Here is a 20,825-nt window from a genome sequence, read left to right as displayed (position 1 = left end):
ATTAATTATGACATAATCATTCATGGATTAGGGTCCACTTTACCATTTGCGCCTTTGATGAAGTGTGCTCTAGTCCCTGAGAGCTTATGGCATAATTAATTTGCTAGTCTTTTAAGGTGCCACAAGACTCAATTATTATTGTTTTGTTTGGATTATGTTATTCTTAATGCTGGTTAGGTATTACTTTATTGTTTAGTTTTTTAGATTCTGTATCATTTCTGTATCATTTTGCTTTGTACATCGCCTAGAGTGGCTGATGGCCAGCCAGATAGGCGATTAACAAATGTAATAAATGAAATAAATAATAATAATAATAATAATAATTAATAGACCCAGTTTCTAAAACAACCAAAATCTTCTGTTTCATGTTAACTGAAAAAATTGATTGCTGAACACTAATTGTTCCAAAATGCTGCAAGAAGGGGGAAGAATTATGCTTAAAATTAAGAACATGTGGATTTCCTTGTAGCCAAAATATATTGTGACCCTCCTAGTTCGTGTTGGACGTCGGAGTTGTGCTGCTACTACAGCAGCACAAAAGCCCCCAAACTACTCTTCAGTTTTTTAAGACTGAAAAGCAATTTGATGATCATGTACACAAGCAGCTAGAACAGCCTTCACCAACCTGGTGCCCTCCAGATGTTGTTGGACTCCAACTCCCATCAGTCCCAGCCAGCAGAACCAATGGAGGGCCACAGATGTTGGTGAAGGCTGAGCCAGAAACTTAGAAGAGGGTAAAAATGAGGAAGAACAGAAAACATAAATCAAGGGAGGCCATATGCAAAGCACCTACAAGTTCAGTAGGACTTTTTACAGGTGGTACTCACTTTCTCTAAGTATGTATAGCTCCAAGATTTGCCATCAGCAAAGATTCTGGATGTAATCCTGCCAGACTGGTCGTATTCCATCCTTTCTGACATAGTTCCCCTTTGGATCCCAGCAATATGTCCTCCTGAGGAATACGTAACATTCACCCCATTCAGCCTGCTGCTAGGAGACCAGAGGCTTGGCCGGCCGGCCTGGTCATACAGGATCCGCAGGGTGAACTTGCGATGGTCGTCATAGATCTTCTCTGTTCTTGTCACCCGGTCGAAGTCTAAAGACAACAAGTTTCTGTTGTGAACCTGCAGCAGAAGAAGTGGGAGAATAAGGATTAGAACTACACAGGAGGAGGGTGAGCTGCTGGTCAAAACAAACTTTTCTGGAAGGTTATCATTTCTGGTTGGGTTTTCTTTTTTCTGCAAACAATTTTTAAGTTCTAAGATGCAGGGAGAAAAATAGGAAGGAAAATAAATCTGAACTCACACAGCTCACCCCTTGCATAGATTAATTCACCCCAACTACACGGCTAAAAATTATGGCCAGTATGGTAATTTCTGTGGCAAAATGAGCTGAGTCACAGGGTCTCTGGAGCTCAGCTGTGTACGCTGTGTGGAAGTTTGGAGGGACAAGGTTGGAGCACTCCAATTATCCTTAACAGTTGCCAAGGTAATCTCTGTAGCACAGCTGCTTATGATGGTGGAATCTGCCACGTGGGATGGAAGCATCTGTCAATTTTGGTTCTCTCAGTTTTTCAGTTTTTCCAATTTTAAATTCAGTTCTCCACATTTCTGCAGCAATTTGTGATTTTTTTAAAAAAAAATACTAATGAAAAGCCTACAGCATTTTAGCATGAATTTCTCCTACTAAACACATTTTTGCATGCAGTTTTGACTAATGTCCACATTTTTGCAAGCAATTTCTCCTAATATAATGTATTTTGCACACTATTTTCACTGATATATTCATTTTTATGCACATGTTCCCCTAATACACGCATTTCTGCATATATTTTGCATTGTTTGATTGGAGAACTGCATTGCAAATTTTGGGTAAGTGTGAATTTCAAACGATGGCTGTGTTTTGGTTCTTATGTTGTTTCAGAAAGCGTGGATTTGATAGATTTGGCTTCAAATGTGAAGTGAATCAAATTTCTCCCCCATCCCTATCTGTCGCTGTGACAACAACCACTCTTGCTCTCTTGCCACCAAATTCCCATCTAAATCGCAAGACGAGCCTCCAGTTTTCAGCATGTTCCAGGTTAAATAAGCAAAAGTGGATGAATCAGACAGCTCCCTAACTGTGAACACAACACCTGCGCTCCTAAGCGATGGGCTGTTTTCATATCATATTTGTAAGTCTGCATTTGTGTGAAGGATGTGGCATTATCTGGAGCAGTGTTATAACAAAGTTAAAAAAAATTCTGAGAGGGTCCAATGAGTAACTGCTTGTTATGGATTTTTAATCCTGCCGAAGAGCAGGACGATCAATCTGTAACAGTCATATAGGACCAATTAGAGGTGTAGAATGTTATGAAAGCTAGAAGGCTATTTAAAGGTGTTAGCCTGTAAAGCGCTGTAAGTGGATGCAGGCGCTGATAAGTGGGTCAGGAAAGCTAGAAGAATGATGGAGTCAGGGAACAAGGCACAACGTATGGCCTACAGGGTGAAAGCACTCCCATTTGTCTAACTTTGTGGACCTCCAAGAGTTGTTATTATTATTATTACTAATAATAATTAGATTTATATCCTGCCCTTCCTCCCAATAGGAGTCCAGAGTTCCCCTGGTCCTAATGATACGGTCTGTCCAAGTAAGAAGTCCCTGCCTTCTTTGCACACAAACATCATGGGTTATACAGACCTAATGCTTGGTAACGTAAGAACATCAGAAGAGCACTACTGAAGCAGGCCAGTGGCCCATCTAGCTCAGCATTCTGTTCTCACAGTGGCCAACTGGATGCTCATAGGAAGCCCGCAAGTAGGACCTGAGTGCAACAGCACTCTCCCCTCTTGCAGTTCCAGCAGTTGGTTTTCGGAAGAGGTAGAACACAGCCACTGTGGCTAGTAGGCACTGGCAGCCTGATCCTCCATGAATTTGTCTAATCCTCTTTTAATGCCATCATGGCCTCATGTGGGAGTGAATTCCATAATGTAACTATACGCTGTGTGAACATATATCTAGGGCAAGTGTGTCAGAGGATGTGTCGATGCCCAGATAAGCCTAGAGTAGAGCTAATAAAGATGAATCCCCAGCTTGCAGATGTGGCTGATCATTTTGGTTTCCTTAGCTTAACTGGCTTTTCAGTGGTTACGTGGATTGACATTTGGGCTCTGGCAGCTTAGATGACAAAAAGCAGAGATACATCTCAAGGGAATGGCTTTGCATCGGTCCCAATGCTGTGGTTGATACCAGTTTGCGTGGCAGTAAAGGTAATGTGAGAACAGAGCCCGTAAATAATGGCTGAGCCCAGCCTTTTTTACTCACCCGCAGCCTGCGTCCAAAGACTGTTATCTGGCCCCTTGCTTGTTCTTTGCGCTGCCTCCACTCGACCAGGTTGAGGCCATTGTCAATGGGGAGGGTGACATTCCTCTTCCCTACTGTAGGGTTAACTGTACCAGCCAGAAGATGAGGTTCAGTCTGCAGTGCCACTTCCATGCCATTAGCCAATATGAGCCGGAGGGAACCATCCGCACCAATGTAATAGCTGTTTCGCACCTGATCTGTAAGATGGCACAAAGGAAAAAATGATCCAGAAGGATGAAATCCTGCTACTAAGGTTATGCAAATCAGACATAAAATGGGTTAGGCCAGAGAAGGAGAACAGGCTGTAGTTCAGTGGTAGAGCATCTGTTTTGCATGCAGCAGGTCCCAGGTTCAATCAATGGCATCTCCAGGTAGGGCTGGGAATGTTCCCTGTCTTCAGACCCTGAAGAGCTGCTGCCAGTCAGTGGAGACAGTACTGAGCTAGGTGGACCAATGGTCTGACTCAGCAGAAGGCAGCTTCCCCAGTCCCTACCTCATTATTAGGATCAGCACGGTAGTAACAGTTTAGCATCTGGCCAATGACTACTTCTAGGTTATACTAATACAGTGGTTTTCAAAGTGTTTTTCAAGTTGTTAGAATTGGCTCAGGTTAATTTTTTTCATGTTACTGCTCTTATGCCTGTAACAAGCTACACAATAGGAAGAAATTCAGTGGGTGAAGCTGTCCCCATCAACATGTTAGGAAGGGCATCACCTGTTAAACTGTCTATTAGAAAGCACAGAAGCCCAGGCCCAGGGGAGCAGTGTTTCACCAGCTGGGTAACAATTTGTGGTTCCAAGGCCACCAGCTGCCTGGATGGGAGAAGGTGGAATTCTGGGAGTGCTACAGAGGTAAGAAAAGCTGCCACCTGCTGAAAATCTCTCTTCTGCCTATGTCCTCAACAGCAACTGACCAACCCAACCCTATTTATGTGCAAATTGCTTTTCCCTGGGGAAGACCATAGCTCAATGACAGACTGACTGCTTTGTATGCAGGAGATCTCAGGTTCCATCCCTATCATCTTCAGGTAGGGCTGTGAAAAAACAAAAGCAAAAGACTTCCAGTCTGAATGGAAAGGGGATGGACTGGATGGCCTTATAGGCCCCTTCCAACTCTACTATCTTTTTGTTTATTTATTAAATTTGTATCTCGCCCTTCCGCCTAGGAGGAGCCCAGGGCAGCAAACAAAAACACTGAAAACACTCTAAAACATTTTAAAAACAAAAGACTTCTAAAAGACTGTAAACATCTTTAAAAACATATTAAAACAAAGCATCTTTAAAAAACAAAACAAGCTTTAAAAACATCTAAAAAAGTAATTCCAGTGAAGACAGAGACTGGGATAAAGTCTCTACTTATTCTATGAAGCCCCAGAGAGCCCTGAGCTAGATGCACCAACAGCCTCATTCGGTAAAAGGCTGCTTCCTGTGTTCCTTTTACTCTTGGTGTGAAGACCAATAATAGTATTTTTTGAATGGTCACATCAGGGGTCCCCCCCCCGCAGCATAAATTTGGCTTTGCAAATTTCCATCAAAGCAAATCAAATGTTGGAATGGTGAACAAGTCAGTCCCCAAGCTATACTTGTGCCTCTGTGTGTGTGCACAGAGGACTAGCTAACTTTTAACTTTTTTTAAATAAGGAAACATATTTGTATTTATGCATGGAAACACTGATCCTTCATCTTACTACTACTACTACTATTACTAAAATTCAAGCCTCTCTTCACCTCCTGGAGGGAGGTGGTCTGCTGCTGATGTCACAGGCACTAGCCAGTAGATGCCAGCAATATCCAAGGGCAAGAGCTTTTCCCAGTTCAACCAGAAACCACCACAACAAAAGTAAGAATGCAAGAGCTTGGCTGCTGGATCAGGCCAATGGCCCATCTGGTCCAGCATACTGTTCTCACAGTGGCCAAGCAGACGCCCCCGTGGGAAGCCTGAAAACAAGACGTGAGCACAGCAGCGCTTTCCCCACCTGCGATACTTAGCATCTGGGATTCAGAAGCAGACTGCCTCTGACAGTGGAGGTAGAACATAGCCATGTGGAGCACCATTATTCCTCCAGGACTGAAAAGGTGTGTGTGTATTCTTGTGTTTTTTTATTGAATAGTGATGGCCGTATCAAACTGTTTCCATAACTTTTGTCTTCGCTTTTAGGGCTATACTGAAAGTAGCACTAAGGGGCACATCCTGTCAGCGCAAGGATTTCATCTTGGGCAACCAGACTTTTCTCCCTCTCTTTCCCTTGCGTGCCCCCTAAATCTGTTCTAGGGGGTTCTCCAACCTGCCTCGGAGCAGATTTGACAAGGGCATGGAACATATGTGGGGGAGGAAATGGGGAAGTCCTGTTGTAGAAGCAGAACTCCTTGTGCTGATGCGTTAGCTGGATACTACCCTTAGCATTTGAAACTAATTATTTGACTCTTCAACCATAAACCTTTTTAGGCAGGGACCGTATCTCTGCCATTCTGCAGAGAGCCTTCCACGGCACTGGAATCAAATGAAACTTTAAACAGACTGCACTGTTTGTTGCCTGTCACTTGCAGAACAATCTCTCTGGGCTTTTCTAGTGTGTCTACTTGCCATATCAATGAAAACTGAGTGAGAAACTATGGCAAATGGTTAGAATTTACACTTTGTTTGGTGATTGTTTTATGTGTGTGTGATTTCACATAGGCCCAGTGTGTGGTCTAATGCAGCCCCAGCCAGTATGGGATGACAGGAGGCAGGAATGACGCGAGTTGTAGTCCATAATGTCTGGAGGACACCAAGTTGGGAAAGGATGGCTTAATGGAATATGAAGTTGCACACCTGACGAGGTGCGCCTGGTGCCAACAGTGTTATCTTTTCAGCGCCAGATTAAGACTTTCCACTTCTTCCAGGCATTTTAGCATGTGTTTTTAAATTGTTTTTTTTTAAGTGTTTTTAAATTTGTATATTTGTTTTTAATGTTTTTAATTGTTGTAAACTGCCCAGAGAGCTTGGGCTATGGGGCGGTATACAAATGTAATAAATAACAACAACAACAACAACAACCTTGCTGTTGCTAAGCTGGTCTGGCTCTGGCCAGGATATAGATGGGAGACCTGGGAATTTTGAGGGTGCTGCCTTGATCTCCATTATGGAAGGAAGGTAGGATATCACTCAATCATCTTAGAAGGGCTAACTTGCCAGGAAGGTTTTAAAGAAAACCTCACTATCCTGTTAAACTAGAAGTGGTAATTAAAGGAGAAAAAAGGAACTGTCCATGATGTAAAAGACTTTTTTTTTAAAATGACAAATTTGGAAGAAGTCTGGCTTCAGAGGCTGGCAATAATGGATATTTGCATGGGCAACCGAAAAACCGCCTGCCCACTCCTCCCCATCCCTCAGTCCCGGAGCTGGTGCTGATTTGGAATGATGTGTCCATACAGCTGTGCTGAGCCACTGAATATTGAGATACTTGACCAACAAAGCAATTATTAGACCTTCATCTCCAGGCGTATAAATCACAGCAAATCAATTAATTCCCCGAAGAGCACCGAACAGCAGCTTCTGTTGCTTAATTAGACTCCTGAGGAGGTGCTAAACTCCTATCCCAGCATTTGCCAGACATCTAAATGCTTCTAAAATCCAGCTGGGCCAATTAGAAACGGGCTTAGTTTGTCTATAAGACAGGGAAACTGTGAGGGTGTGATATAATTTGGAAAGGGCAGGCAACGTTTCCATCTCCAAACACAGGAATGGCCAACATGGTGCTCTCTAGATATAGCTAGACTCCATCATCCCTGACCATTGTTCATGCTGGCTAGGGCAGATGGGAGGTGAAGTCCAACAAGATTTGGTGGGCCACAGGTTTCCCCCCATCTTTAGATTACAGCCTCAACAAAATCCAAATATTATATGCAGAATAAATGACAAGAGAATGTAATTTTAATGCAGCCTTCCCTCGTGCAGAATTTGGGCATTTATTTTGCATGAAGCTACCCTAGCTTCATTCCCTGCTCCTGGGTTAGGATTAATTTGCTATGATAATGGCCGTGACAACACTGGAAGACTGTCGTGGGACAAGTGTGCTGGCAAGGAAGTAGGCTGAACCCTGAGTGGAAAACAGCAGCAGTACCAACAATGGGCCAGGTAAAGGCTTTGCTACTTAATTAGGTGTGAGCATGTGAGTATCAACACAGGAAAGTGTCAGAAGGCGCCAGGAAACTGGGGTGTCATGGTGCCGGGATTAACATGATGGGGTCGGTTTCCTGCTCCGTAATCCTGTGTGGGCCACTCAGCTGCAGAGGAAATAATGATTCAGTATTTGAATGTATCTGTATTAATGGCCTGAGTTCTCTCTAAGACTCCGGGGAACTTACGGAAATATTTTCAATTTTATATTAAAATTGAAATTTTATGTTAACACTCCTCCCCCGACCCCCAAAAGGGATTGATGCCAGACCTTGAGGCAAGTTCATAATTGCAGAATGGAAGAGGTGAGAAAAAGAGGTCGGGAATCATATGTTTTCCCTCACCCACCGTTAAATAGTGTTTAATTTTCTCTTTCCCCTTTTGTAAACAAGGGCTAGGGGTATGGCAAGAATTTGCAGTTGGGGCATTTGACGTCAAGGCACCCTTGCTTGAATCCTGGCAAGCAGAACTGCAGTGGGCATAGTCAGCTGCAAAGGGCCTTCCTTGCCACTTACTACCCTATCTCTGAGGGGTGGGGGCAGATAGGTATGGGTGAATACGTCAATTTCAGCTTCATTGTGGGGACTCCAATGTCTTGCATTTCAGCATTAGTTCTGGGTCAGTTCATGCACCATTAACACTAATACCAGCTCTATCCTATTTACTTTTCTTCACTGAGAAATATTTAGAAAAAGATGGCAGAGAATAAACAGAGGCGATCCTTATTTACTTGGAAGAAGGGATGGGAGGAATCCATCAATTCCAGTTTCTCATTTTTTTCCAGTCTTAAGTTGGGTTCTCCATATTTCCATATCAGTTTGCAAATTTCTTTTTAAAAGTCCTCACGAAAATTCTTCAGCATTTTAGTGCAAATTTCTTCTAATATGCAGCTTGTTGTGTGAAATTTTGCCTAATATACACATTTTTACACAGCAGTCTCCCGTAACGTAATGCATTTTTGTATGTTATTTCTCCCTAATATATGCATTTATATGCACACATTACCCTAGTATATTCATTACCTGGCTGGAGAACTGTATTGCAAAATTCAGAGAAGTACAAATTTCAAAGGATTGCTCTGTCAGTTTGTATATTGTTTTGGAAAGTGTGAGATAGGTACGTTTGCCTTTAAATATGAACTGAATCAAATTTCTCCCCCATCCCTAAGGGCGCTCCCCTTGGGCAGTGTTGTTTCCCCACTGGGGATCCATAACCCTTGGTGGTCAAAGGCACAGCAAGCATCACTCTGCTGGCAGAATCTTTTCTTATTGGAAGAATCCTACTGGTCTTTGAAGAAGCCTTCCAATATCTGCAACCCATCTCCTATGGTGAAAAGTCCTCCCCCCTTTGTTGCAACAGCTAAGGTCTTCTTAACAGGAATAATGGTTCTTGGAAGCTTGACTTCTTTAACTCTGATTATATTTATTGACACACTTGGCTTACAACAACACTAAACTCTGCTCCTACAAACTGTGAGGAAAATGAAGGGAATAAGAGAGAAAAAAGGCGAGAAAACTAGTTGTTTTCACTTCTCATAATATTCAATAGGGGTTACATAAAAAGATATCCCTTTAGGCCTCTCTATGTGTTACACCCAAACCATTCCCCTTAAAGAGACAACAAACAGTTTCAACACCCCTTGGGAGGCGGGAGATGGGTGGTGGAATGGAGTCTTTTGAACATTCCTTCTGAATTCCCTGATTTGAGTACCGAAGTTCTGATTTGAGTACCCAACAAAGTTTGTTGTAGTCAACAAACACTTGCCATCAGCACAATGCTTTCTGCCTGCGCAATGGGATTTCCCCCCTTCCCCCACATCTCACACCCTCCCCAAATCTGTTCCTGATTTAAGCGGTACACAGGGGGTAGAGAGAGTGCAGGAGTGTTCCACTGAACAAGAAGAAATCCTTACATTGATGGAACATTTACATAGTGCTGGGCTGGATACAACTCCAGGTTTTTTGAACTAGTTGGTTCAACAACAGGATTCTGAACTAGCAAGAATCGTCCCTGGCTTCAGTGTCAGGGTGGTGAGAGGCAACCTGAGTCCAACATACTGCAGTCCCTGGAAGTCTGTTTTCATTGCAAAATCAACCATCAGTACTTGCCTAGTGTCATGTTAGTAAAAATAAAGCTCCACATATTCCTTATCAGTGCTACCTGCAGGCAGCCACAGACTGAGAGTCATGTGCCAGGCATAGCAGATATTGTTTTTTCTCCAGCAAAATTCTGGTCTGATCCAAGGAATCTTTATACTTGTTGCAGGACAGAGAGAGTCAATGGCCAGCCTTGGTTGGTGGTATAACTTCTGAGCCCAGGACTCCAATGAATAGCCTGATTATTCAGCTAGGGATGGATCTGTCAGTTTCACTTTCTCTCAGTTTCTCATTTTTCCAGTCTTAAGTTTAGGTCTCCACATTAGTTTTGAGATTTTTTTAAAAAAAGTCCCCATGAAAATTCATTAGCATTTTAGTATGAAATTCTCCCACTCAAGACATTTTTGAATGCAATTTTGCCTTACACATTTTCACAAAAGCAATCTTCCCTAATGTAATGCATTTTTGCATACTATGTCCACTATTTCTGGGCACGCTTCACCCTGGTGTATGCAGTTTTGTACACTTTACTGGGCTGGAGAATGCCACTGCAAAATTCGGAGAAGTGTGAATTTCAAAGGATGGCTGTGTTTTGGTTCACATATTGTTTTGGAAAGTACAAATTACACAGGTGTGTCTTTAAAAGTAAACTGAACTGAATTTCTCCTTCATCCTTACACTCAGAATGCTGGGTGTCAACCACACACAAGTTCTGTGGGTTCCAAGTTCTAGCCCTGGCAGCTCTTGACAGTTGTGGCCATCCTTCTTTCTCAGATAACTAGGAAAATGTCTAGTTTTGAATCTTCACATATTGATTAGATTTTACAATCCCACAAATATCTTTCCTTATATCTCCCCAATACTGAAGACAGAGACACACAACTATTATTTAATAATTATTATTATTTAGTGGTGGCGGCAGCAGCTGCTTATTTGCAATCCGTGATGACTGGGGTGCCTGTCACTCAAGGGAAACACACACATCATCCAACCTATTCTCATCACTTGAAACTTGCATCCTGCACCCTTCTTAGCCTAACCACTCTGCAGGTGAGGGCCTCCTGCAGGTACCTTATCATTGGAAAGTCTATTCTGTACAATATAGGAACCGGGCCTTTAGTGTGGTGCTACCTATCCTTTGGAACTCCTTTCCATTACATATTAGAAAGGTGCAGTCTCTGTTGTCTTTTTGGAGCCTACCAAAGATCTTCCACTTTTCACAAGGGGTTGTGTCCAATGTAGCACTAAGTTAAAGTCATTTAGCGGTACACTGTTTTGCACCAGCGGAATGTTGTGGCACAAGAGAATACATAAAGCGGGTTGCTGGGATCTTTGTTGCACAATAGATTGCTCCATCAGTTGTGCAATGAGTTCCACTAGCGCAACTGTTCCATTGGACCTCTGTTGCGCAATATTAAAACTCACTTGTCAGCAGACAGAGAACACTGGATGCAGCCCAAGCCTTTGGAGTAGAGCTCTTTATCCCAATCTGCAACTCTATTGGAGCTATTTTAAACTATTTTGATATATGGAATTACTTTTGTTTTATATACAAAACTACTTTTAATTGTTTTTACACTTACCTTGTTTTATGGTTATAACTGTTTTATTTGTTTTATAATTGTATCTTTTATTGTTGTAACTTGCCCTAGGACCTTATGGTAAAGGGTGGGTACAAACTCTAGCAAACGAACAGAGAAAACAACAACCACCAAGACCTGGCCAAAACCCAGTTAGTAAATCCAAGGCTCACCTTGCAAGAGGGTATAGAAGGCACCTGATGCTGACAGATTGGTCGTTATGGTGACATCATCCTTGCTGGAGGTTTCAACCTGGACATGCACTGAGCTGTCTGTATCGCTCCGGAAGCTGCTGACCTGACCAGTAGGGAAAGTGATGTTGATGAGGCGTCCGAAACTGTCATACCTGGAAAGGAAGGAGATGCATGAGCACTAAACAGAGGAGAGAGGAGAGGGAGGGAGATGGGAACCTCCGTACCAATTGGGTTTTAAATTGTTGTCACCTGCCAAGGACCCATCAATTTCAGTTCTCAGCTTCTCATTTCTCCACTCTTAAATTCAGTTCTACAGCATTTTGAGTTTTAAAAAATCCTCATGAAAAATTCTTCAGTATTTTAGTGTGAACTTTTCTTAATAAACATTTTTCTATGCAGTTTTGACTAATGAACACATTTTTCAAGCAATCTCTCCTAGTATAATGCATTTTTGTATGTCATTTCACATATATATTCATTTTTATGCACACTTTCCCCTAATATATGTATTTTTGGAAACATTTTTTGTTTGGAGAACAACATCACAAAATTTGGATAAGTACAAATGTCAAAGGATGGTTATTTTACGGTTCTCTTATTGTTATGGAAAGTGCAAATTTGATAGATTCAGCTTTAAGTGTGAATTGAATTAAATTTCTCTCCCATTCCTAGAGCTGCCCTGAGGAATGTAGTGGGAGAGAAATCCATTTTAAAAAAATGAAATCACTGATGCTATGAACAATTTTAGCTACCATCCAGACTCTTCCCAGTCTCTGCATCTGGGTGCGGCACATACCTCTTTGCTGTTTGCTCACTAGGTGACATCCCACCTACATGCCTGATAGCTGCTAAAAGGTTGCTTGTTGTGTAGGAGGGTGTACAACTGCTGAAGCAACTGACTTTCCTTTAACTGGTATTTTTTAATTAGTGGCAGGTGAGGTGTAAAACATGCATGTCCAAACACAAGGCCTTCTCTACTACCATGAAGGGATTACAAAAGGAAGTTCAGAATGCATTTTGCTGCAGATATTACTCTTGGCCACACAGAAATGCTTCTTTTAATAAACACTTTTTCTGACTCTTCCTTTTAATTTTGTTTGCTTTGGTCTGCTGTTCCTAAATATGTATTTGGACTTTCTATATTGTTTTGTAGCAAAGCTTCTCCTAAACTTGGGCCTAATTCACTCCCGGCTTGATTGTATGTGCTAACCAGCAAGTTTTGAATCCACTAGCTGCGAGAAAAGGTTTGCCAACATGACCAGACTGCTAGAAAACCTCAGATTCAAGGGTTGCTGAGCTAGGCACATGATGTAAAAGCCAAAATGGTTTGAAATAAGGGCTGGGCATATTCTGAGACTGTAAGTATACTAAGACACATGTATGGAAAAAATGAAATTGGGCATAGATTTCAGTACCATGAGAATCTCCACTTTTTTATTATTAAAAAAAGGTTCTAGCCCTTAAGGCTGCATTAGGAACTGTTGCAATTTTACATGTTTATTGCTTGTGAAATAAAAACTTTAAAAGCTGACTTGTGTGATTCTGTGATTTCCTGGGATAAGGCTTATACCCACCCACCTTCATTTTTAAAAGGAGTCCCCTAAATAGAGACTAACAAAGTTTCCCTCTTAATGATTTAAATCTTTGCCCTTAATGCAGTGAAGCTGTAAGTTGGGCAGCCAATGGAAAAGCCCGTGAAGGACCTTAAGAGCATTCACAAGATCACCATTAAGCCCCCCACTCCCCCAGAACACCTAGTTTGAAAACTGGGTAAAACTGATGATGTCAAAGTATTGTGTGGTCTCTAGTCCTTCTTTCCTTCATGAAGGCACTTTAGCAGCCACATAATTCAGTTTGGGAAGGTAGGTTAGAATGCCTCTCATGTCACGGGCAGGTGCACCTCAGTCTTTGAAAGGAAACAAATCCTCCCCAGGTCAATTCATTTCACAGTTAAGCTGGCTAGGCCCTGTTTCCACAGGTGAAGGATTTAGAGATAGGCTGGTGTCCATCACATCCTAATATTCTCATGTTCTTTTAATGCTCCGACTTACACCAGAATTAAGGACAAATACCATGACGCAGGAAGGCTCCAAGCAGCCAGTGCATGCAATGAATTCATCACCTGCTAATGTAACCTGCCCGATCCAGCCAGCCCGGCCTTTACATTCACAGTGGCAATTATTAGGCTGACAAAGGAAACCACAACCAACCATCCCCCTACGGAAACGTATTTAGTCAAGGTTCACTGCTCAGAATTAATGCAGTATTTGGTGCTTATGAGACCTAATTGTTTGCTTGTGAACATCCGACACCATCATTTGTCACATTACTGGCATAGAAAGGAGGCAGTAGTTCCAGAAATGCCTGTTCAGAAGGCTAAATCCTTCCATTCCCTAAGTTCTCTGCTTTCAGCAACCTTTGGCAGCTAAATAATCAGCGGAAAAGGAGTCACCTTGTAATACTCACAAGGAAAACTAGCATAAATTCTTTCAATGCACAAAGGCTGGAAAAAAAGATAATTGGGTTAGATTCTCTGTCTTTAACTACAGCACTTAGCTTTAGTGACTAACAATGTTAAAGGTCTTGGAAAAGGTGGCATGGTTTAAAATGTAAAATTTCAATAAAATGAACCTCCTGACGCTCGTTGAATCACCCCAGACCTCTCTGGAGTTTAGGCCAGCTAGGCATAAGTTTATTACAGTATCTTTCCCTGGTCTAAGCCTCCTGGGCAGTGGTGCAGAGAACTTGCACTAGGACCTCCGTTAGGCCTCAGATGGTGCTAGGGGCATGGTTTTAGCAAGGGGAGATGTTGGGGGAGAATTCTGCACACTGATATATGTTCCAGGTCACAAAATTAATTCCATAATCAGTTTATCGTTCACTGCCACAAGATACAGTGACAGCCACTGGATTAGCCATCTCGTAACTCTTGTCCTTGCTGGAATCTCATACTTATGTCTTTGACAACTCTATTTTATGATATCATATTTTAATATAATATAACATAATTTTATTCCATAATGTTTATGGTTTTAACAACCTTATTTGATTTTATTCTATCCCTTTTTATTGTATTCTACCTTTGTATATACTGGGATAATTCCCCCTCCCCGATAGTTTTTTTTTTTTATTGATTGATTGATTGATTGATTAGTCGCCCATCTGGCTGGTTACCCAGCCACTCTGGGTGACGTACAAAACAGAATAATACATTAAATGTTAGGCATACATTAAGCATAAAATTATTAAAACATACAGTAAAAGTTTCAACCCATCCCAAAAGCCTGCTTGAAGAGCCAGGTCTTTAAAATCCAGCGGAAGCTCATCATAGAGGGGGCATTTATGTTTTATACGTTTTCCTTCCCTTTTCCCTTATGCTGGTCACTGACCGTAACAATAAAGATGTATTAAGCCACTGGATTCGATGGGTTCAGAAGGGGATTAGAGGTCACAGTCATGGAGGAGAAGGTGTAACAGTAGCTATTAGCCACATGGAGCTTTCAAGTAAAAAAAAGACAGTGTGCCACTGGTGACTAATTATGGGGGAACAATGGGAGAGGACTATTGCCTTCATGGTCTTTTGTGGACTTCCCAATGGCATCTGGTTGGTCAGTGAAAAAGATATGGGACTACACAAACCTTTGGTCTGATCCATCAAAGCTCTTCCTATATTCGTAATGCAATCAGTGGCTTGATAGACACCATACACTGAAAGCACTGTTTCCTGCAAATAATTCCAAGCGCTGTACCACTCACAGAGCTGCAATTCCCAGCACCCTTAATAAATTACATTTCCCAGGATTCTTAGGGGGGGAAAGGTGCTTCCGGGGTGCTTTCAATGCATGGTGTGCACGCAGCCTAGGATTCAGTTCAGAGGAATTCTGCTCATAAACACTCACTCATAAAAAGTCGTCCACCCATTTTCATTGCTCTTGGTAGCAAGGAGACCGGAATTGCCATGATAGGTCATCATGGCCACCTCATGCCCCTGTGCTGTCACGCTCTTGAGGGCACTGTTGGTGCCAATGGTTAGCCAGTAGACCTGGCCATCTGGCACCACCAGCCAGAGTGGCATCCCTGTGGAATCCCTCCGGATGTTGATTAAGTTTCCATTGTTGTCAGTAATCAGGGTTATGTCGCCATCTCCTGTGTAGGTAAAGTTGTAAAGGTAGTCTCCAGTGGGAAGGCTCTGGGTGAAAAGGTGTCTGCCGCTGGTATCAAACAAGTAGAGTTCCTGGTCAATGGGGGAAGATAATTCATATAAGTTCTGTGTATTGAGGAACGGCTTGTTTTTCCGGATGAAGCGGATTCGGATGTTCCCGAGATCAGCCACATACAACTCGCCATCTGCACACACAGCAAGGGATGAAGGGGCATTGAGCTTTGCATCCTTTGCGTAGCCGTCGTCTCCAGAAAAACAATCACAGCTGACATCGTTTTTACAATCACAGCCACTTGGAGCACCAGCCACTAGCGAGATTTCCCCGTTGGTGGTGACCTGCCTGATGCGGTTGATCTTCTTCTCATCGGTCTCTGTGATGTACAGAACACCACTGTGGGAGACAGCCAGGGCTGTGGCAGATTCCAAGGTAGCATGAATGGCCACCTTGCTCAGAAGGAAGTGATCGATACCCGGGACCTGGCAGTGCATTGGCCTTCCCGCCACAATGCGCACTTGATGGTTTTCAGAGATCTGCAATACGACATTATTGTCAAGGACGTACAGAGAGTTGTCCATTGGGTTGACTGCTAGGTCTGTAGGCCATTCTAGACGGACCTAATAAAATTGGAAGAAGAAGAAATGGTTGGTGGGATCTATTACCACCATTATTATACATGGTTGACTTTGATGTAGCAAAAATACTGTCTTGGGGATGTATCCAAAGCTGCAGTTTTACTAGTGCAATAGAATTCCATGCGTGCAATAGAACTTCCTCTTCCTCTCCTGTCCCCTCCAGCCCCATGTGCCCCCAATATTAGCTCCAAAGGTTGGGGGACCTTTTGGAGCAGATTTTGGGGGTGCATGGGGCAAGGAGAGGAAACAGAAATCCTGTTCCTCAAGCAGAACTCTGGCTATAACTCTGGCACTGGCTATAACTCTTGGTTTCTATGTGGGGTATGTAAAAATATATGGAATAAAATAGCATAACAGCAACAGGATTGAGAGCCAAGTCCTTTTATTAAGTACCCGATAGGTCTTGACTCTAGCCCTTGAGAACTACCACCATACTCTTAAAGTTGGAGCACATTCTGGAAGAGTATGAAAAGGCTTATTGGGGCTCAGGCTCACAAGGAGGTGAAGCATGCAGCAATGTCTGATTCCAGCTCAGGATCAGGGTACTCTCACCACAGGAGAGGCCGAAAGTTCAGCCCTTGCAGAACAAAGAGCATCTCTAATTTAAATACAGTTTTCCACCATGGTTTAAGAGAAGAATGGATAAGAACCATGGGCGAGAATTAAGATGTGCTTTGGCTGAGCCCTAATCAAGAGATCAGAGCTGAACCATAACAGATCTCTTATATCTATAGCCTGCAAAATTGGAACTCCCTGCCCCCCCTTCACATTGATTGATGCTTTCAAGGGGCTGTAAAATGTGTATTTTGGTGTCCTTCCATTACTCATTTTTTCATCTTAAGTTCAGTTCTCAACAGTTCCACATCAGTTTTGCAATTTTTTTAAAAAAGTTCTCTTGAAAATTTATCAGTATTTTAGTGCAAATTTCTCCTAATATACCCATTTTTCTATGCAACTTTCCCCAACTGCATTGTTATTTAGGTGGGGCAGATTGGCCTATTGAAGTCCACGCTGTCTGTATTGGGGGTGGGGGTGCCTGGGAGGTTCCTCTCCATGATCTGTGGCAGGGTGGGGTCCCAGGACCTGATGCTGCTGCAGATCACAGAATGGGAGTACCACCCTCCCACCATAAGGAGGGGTCCTTCAAGGGCCCTCAGCCATGGCCCAACCTGGCCGCCCTCTGGCGCCGGCCCTGCTTCCTCCCAAAGGATATATGTTTGGCCTCATCTATATTGGTTTTTAAACAGGCTTTGAAAACCCATTATTTCAAGCTGCTGAGTTTTTGCTTATTTAATGGCTTATTACATTGCTGCTGGTTTTAAATGTTTTCTCCCCCCCCCCGGCCATAATTGTTTAAATTGGTTTTATATGAGGGTTTGTGCTGGGCTGTGAAATGTTTTTAGACTGCTGTTTTAGTGTTCTAATTTTACTGGAATGAAATATTTTAGTGTTTATGTTTTATTTATGTATGCATGCTGCCTTTTTTGGAGGGGGGGTCGCCCTAAAAGGTGGCAAAGCAATATTTGAAATAAATGAAATAATATGAGATGTGCTTAAGATTACTTTTAAGGCATACATTTTCTTATTCTACTCAAAATTTGAATTTACCTCTTATTTCCATCTTTACTTCTTTATCCTTTTCTTTTTCATTTCTTATTTTTTTAATAATTAAGAGCTAGATGGTGTTTTCCATATGTTATAACTGATTTATTTAACAAACTATTTATTAAGCAAAATGTACATACTGCTTGATTGTAATAAAACCTCAAAGCAGTTTACAAAAAGCAATAACATTATCAAGAAAAGACAATAACGGTTTTAAAAAATATTCAAAAACATTAAAATCAATAATAAGCTAAAAACAGGTTAAAACACATCCAATGTCTACATGTTTGGATAGTCTTTCCTAAACAAAAATGGTTTAAGCAGGAAAGATTTGGTATGTATATCTTAATTTTTATTATGAATGATTTGTTATTACTGATATTGATGATAATGTAGGTTTCATTTTTAAATCATCATCAAATAAAAATCTTGCAGTTAGAAAGCTAGCAAATCATGGAGAACGCTAGGTTAGAATCTCTTTGACATGACATCTCATTTTCTTGAAGGAAAGTTTGCATGTTTTTGGAGGTTTTTTTGTATCTAGCTCAACTCCCACCTTGATGCAGGAACTGCAGAGTTAGAGCAACTGAACAGATAGCTCTCCTGGCTCTACTTGAAGACTTCTAGAGAGAGGGCCCATCAGCCATCAGGTGGGAGCTCAATCATGTGAACTCCCACAAGGGATTGGGAAGAAATTTGATTCAGTTCACATTTCAAGCCAGATTTCTCAAATCAGCGGTTTCCAAAACAATATGAGAGCTGAAACTCAGACATCCTTCAAAATTTGCACATCTTCAAATTTTGCTCAGTAGTTCTCCAACCAATGTTTACAATAATGCACACTATCACGAGAAATTGCTTGCAAAAATGTGTACATCAGTCAAAACTGCAGACAAAAATGTGCTTACTAAGAGAAATTTGCACTGAAATGCTGAAGAATTTTCATGAGGGTTTTTTTTTTTAAAAAAGAAAATCTGCAAATTGCTGCAGAAATGTGGAGAATGGAATTGAAGGCTGGAAAAATGAGAGAGAACCAAAATTGACAGAGCCTTCCATCCCTAGCTGCCACCTACACTCTGAAATAGTACTGCCCAGATGTAGGCTTACTGCCATTGTGGGAACTAGGCTGCAGACAAGAGCAAGCAAAGGTGTGGCTGGTCTCTTATTTCTCCTTATGTATGTATGTATGTATGTCTGTCTCTGGTCCTCCATAACCCTTCCTATGGTAAAACATGACAGTCTGTGGTTTCACCTTCAATAATGCATGCCTCTCTGCCCTTCCAGGTCTTCTGAGCGGCTGCTAGTGCGCTTGCAACCTTGAGTTACCATCAAAAATGTAAGTTTATTCGGAAACAATGAGGGAATTTTTGTTTTTTACCCCTTCCACCTCTTAAAACCAATTTCCTGTCAACAACAGCAGCTAAATATTTTATGGATTCTGGTCCCTCACAGCCTGAGGGCTTCTGACTGAAGAGACCTCACTAGGTGTTTCTATATGATGAATGAAAAGAGAGTTCCCTACTCAAAGTTATTTTAAAGAGATCTCTCAGCAGCATCTGTCTTCTGCAGGCGCGCAATACAAAAATAAGTTCCTTACCTCTGAAAGAAGGGAGTGTGGGAGTCTGAACTGGTGGCTGCTTTTCAAAAGTAGAGGAGATGTATCATATACATTTTCAAAATGCAACCAAAGATGAGTTAGTTAAGGAAACCTGGGGAAACAGGTTGGATCTTAAAGCTGATACGTGTGTGTGTATGTGATGTTAGCCAATAGATGATTTGCAACAGGATTATGGGATGCATTCTGATGTACACCCACACTCACCTCCGAAGCACACCAGCTCCCAGAGTGAACTGAGAGTTCAGAAGGAAATGAGTAAAGCCTAGGCTTGAGGTAGGGATTGACGAATTTGTCAATTTCAGTTTGTCGTTTTTCTAATTTCAGATTGAGTTCTCTACATTTCTACATCAGGATGTGATTTTTCTTTAAGTCCTCATGGAAATTCTTCAGCATTTTAGCATGCATTTCTCTGAATATACACATTTTTGTATGCCAATTTTACCAAATACACACATTTTTCAAAGCAATGTCTCCTGATATAATGTATTTTTAGATGTTATATTCACTAATGTAGGCACGTTTACACAAACTTTCCCTTAATATACACATTTTGTACACATTATTTGACTGGAGAACTACATTGCAAAGTTCTGAGAAGTATGAATTTTGAAGGATGGTTACTTTTCGGTTCACACATTGTTTTGGGTGAAAAAAATCTGGCATGTCTCAACCTCCTCTCCCCTTTGATCTGTTCCAAGGGCTTTGCATGCAGAAGGTGCCAAGTTCAATCCCTGGCATCTCCAGGCAGGGATGGCAGACTCCCTGCCTGAAACCCTGGAGAGCTGTGTAGACAGTACAGATTTAGATGGACCGATGGTGTGACTTGGCATAAGGCACCTTCCTATGTTTCCTGAATCCATCAGGTTTCTTCTTATGTTACATACCCTGCTCCATCTGCTTTTCTGGGCAAGATGCATGCAGGGAGATCTGGGGCCAGCCATTCCGAAGGATCAACACATAAATAAATGAGCTGTAGTTTGGTGGTACTTATAAAGTGGTCTTTTTATTTAAAAAAAAGGTTTAATTGTTTTCTTTTTAATCCTGGGTCTATGTTTATATCAAGTCCTTGCTTGTAGAATGAAAGCCATAATGTGCCAAGACAGTTTTTAACAATCAAAAGTTTACCTCTGGTCCACCAAGCGGGTGACCTTTGTAGGGCTATAATTTTTATCCTGCGCACAAATGGCGGCCAGTGGGGCAGCTGCAACAAGGAAGCGGGAGCAATCTTTTCAAATTAGGGGGAGAAAGAAGCAAAGGTGCAGGTGCCAGGTGGGAGTGTGGAAATTACATGGGTGGTTACAAAAGGAAAAAACCCCATTGGCTTCTATTGTGCCTAACTAACAGCATTCACACTTTCCAGCTAGGAGCTGTGGTTTTGCAGAACAAAGCTCCATTCCTGAAACAATTCAAATAATTATTTTGGGTGTACAACCCTG

At 41.9% G+C, this 20,825-nt stretch overlaps 1 protein-coding gene across 9 annotated transcripts in view; it reads right to left on the bottom strand.

Moving 5' to 3' along the window:
• The window catches only part of TENM4 (teneurin transmembrane protein 4), an 850,566-nt gene that overhangs the window by 17,496 nt on the left and 812,245 nt on the right, over positions 1-20,825 (bottom strand). For all 9 annotated transcript variants that reach the window (XM_061628962.1, XM_061628964.1, XM_061628965.1 and 6 more), the window contains 4 exons: positions 15,271-16,148; positions 11,351-11,523; positions 3,304-3,539; positions 828-1,124 (listed from right to left, as the gene is read on the bottom strand). In XM_061628962.1, coding sequence (XP_061484946.1) covers positions 828-1,124; positions 3,304-3,539; positions 11,351-11,523; positions 15,271-16,148 — 1,584 coding nt within the window. The remainder of the gene's footprint in view (positions 1-827; positions 1,125-3,303; positions 3,540-11,350; positions 11,524-15,270; positions 16,149-20,825) is intronic.

The sequence above is a fragment of the Rhineura floridana genome, chromosome 5, assembly GCF_030035675.1.
Source record: "Rhineura floridana isolate rRhiFlo1 chromosome 5, rRhiFlo1.hap2, whole genome shotgun sequence".
Classification (NCBI taxonomy): Eukaryota; Metazoa; Chordata; class Lepidosauria; order Squamata; family Rhineuridae; genus Rhineura; species Rhineura floridana.
The sequence above is the reverse complement of the archived record's forward strand: the minus strand, read 5'-3'. Positions and strand labels throughout refer to the sequence as shown.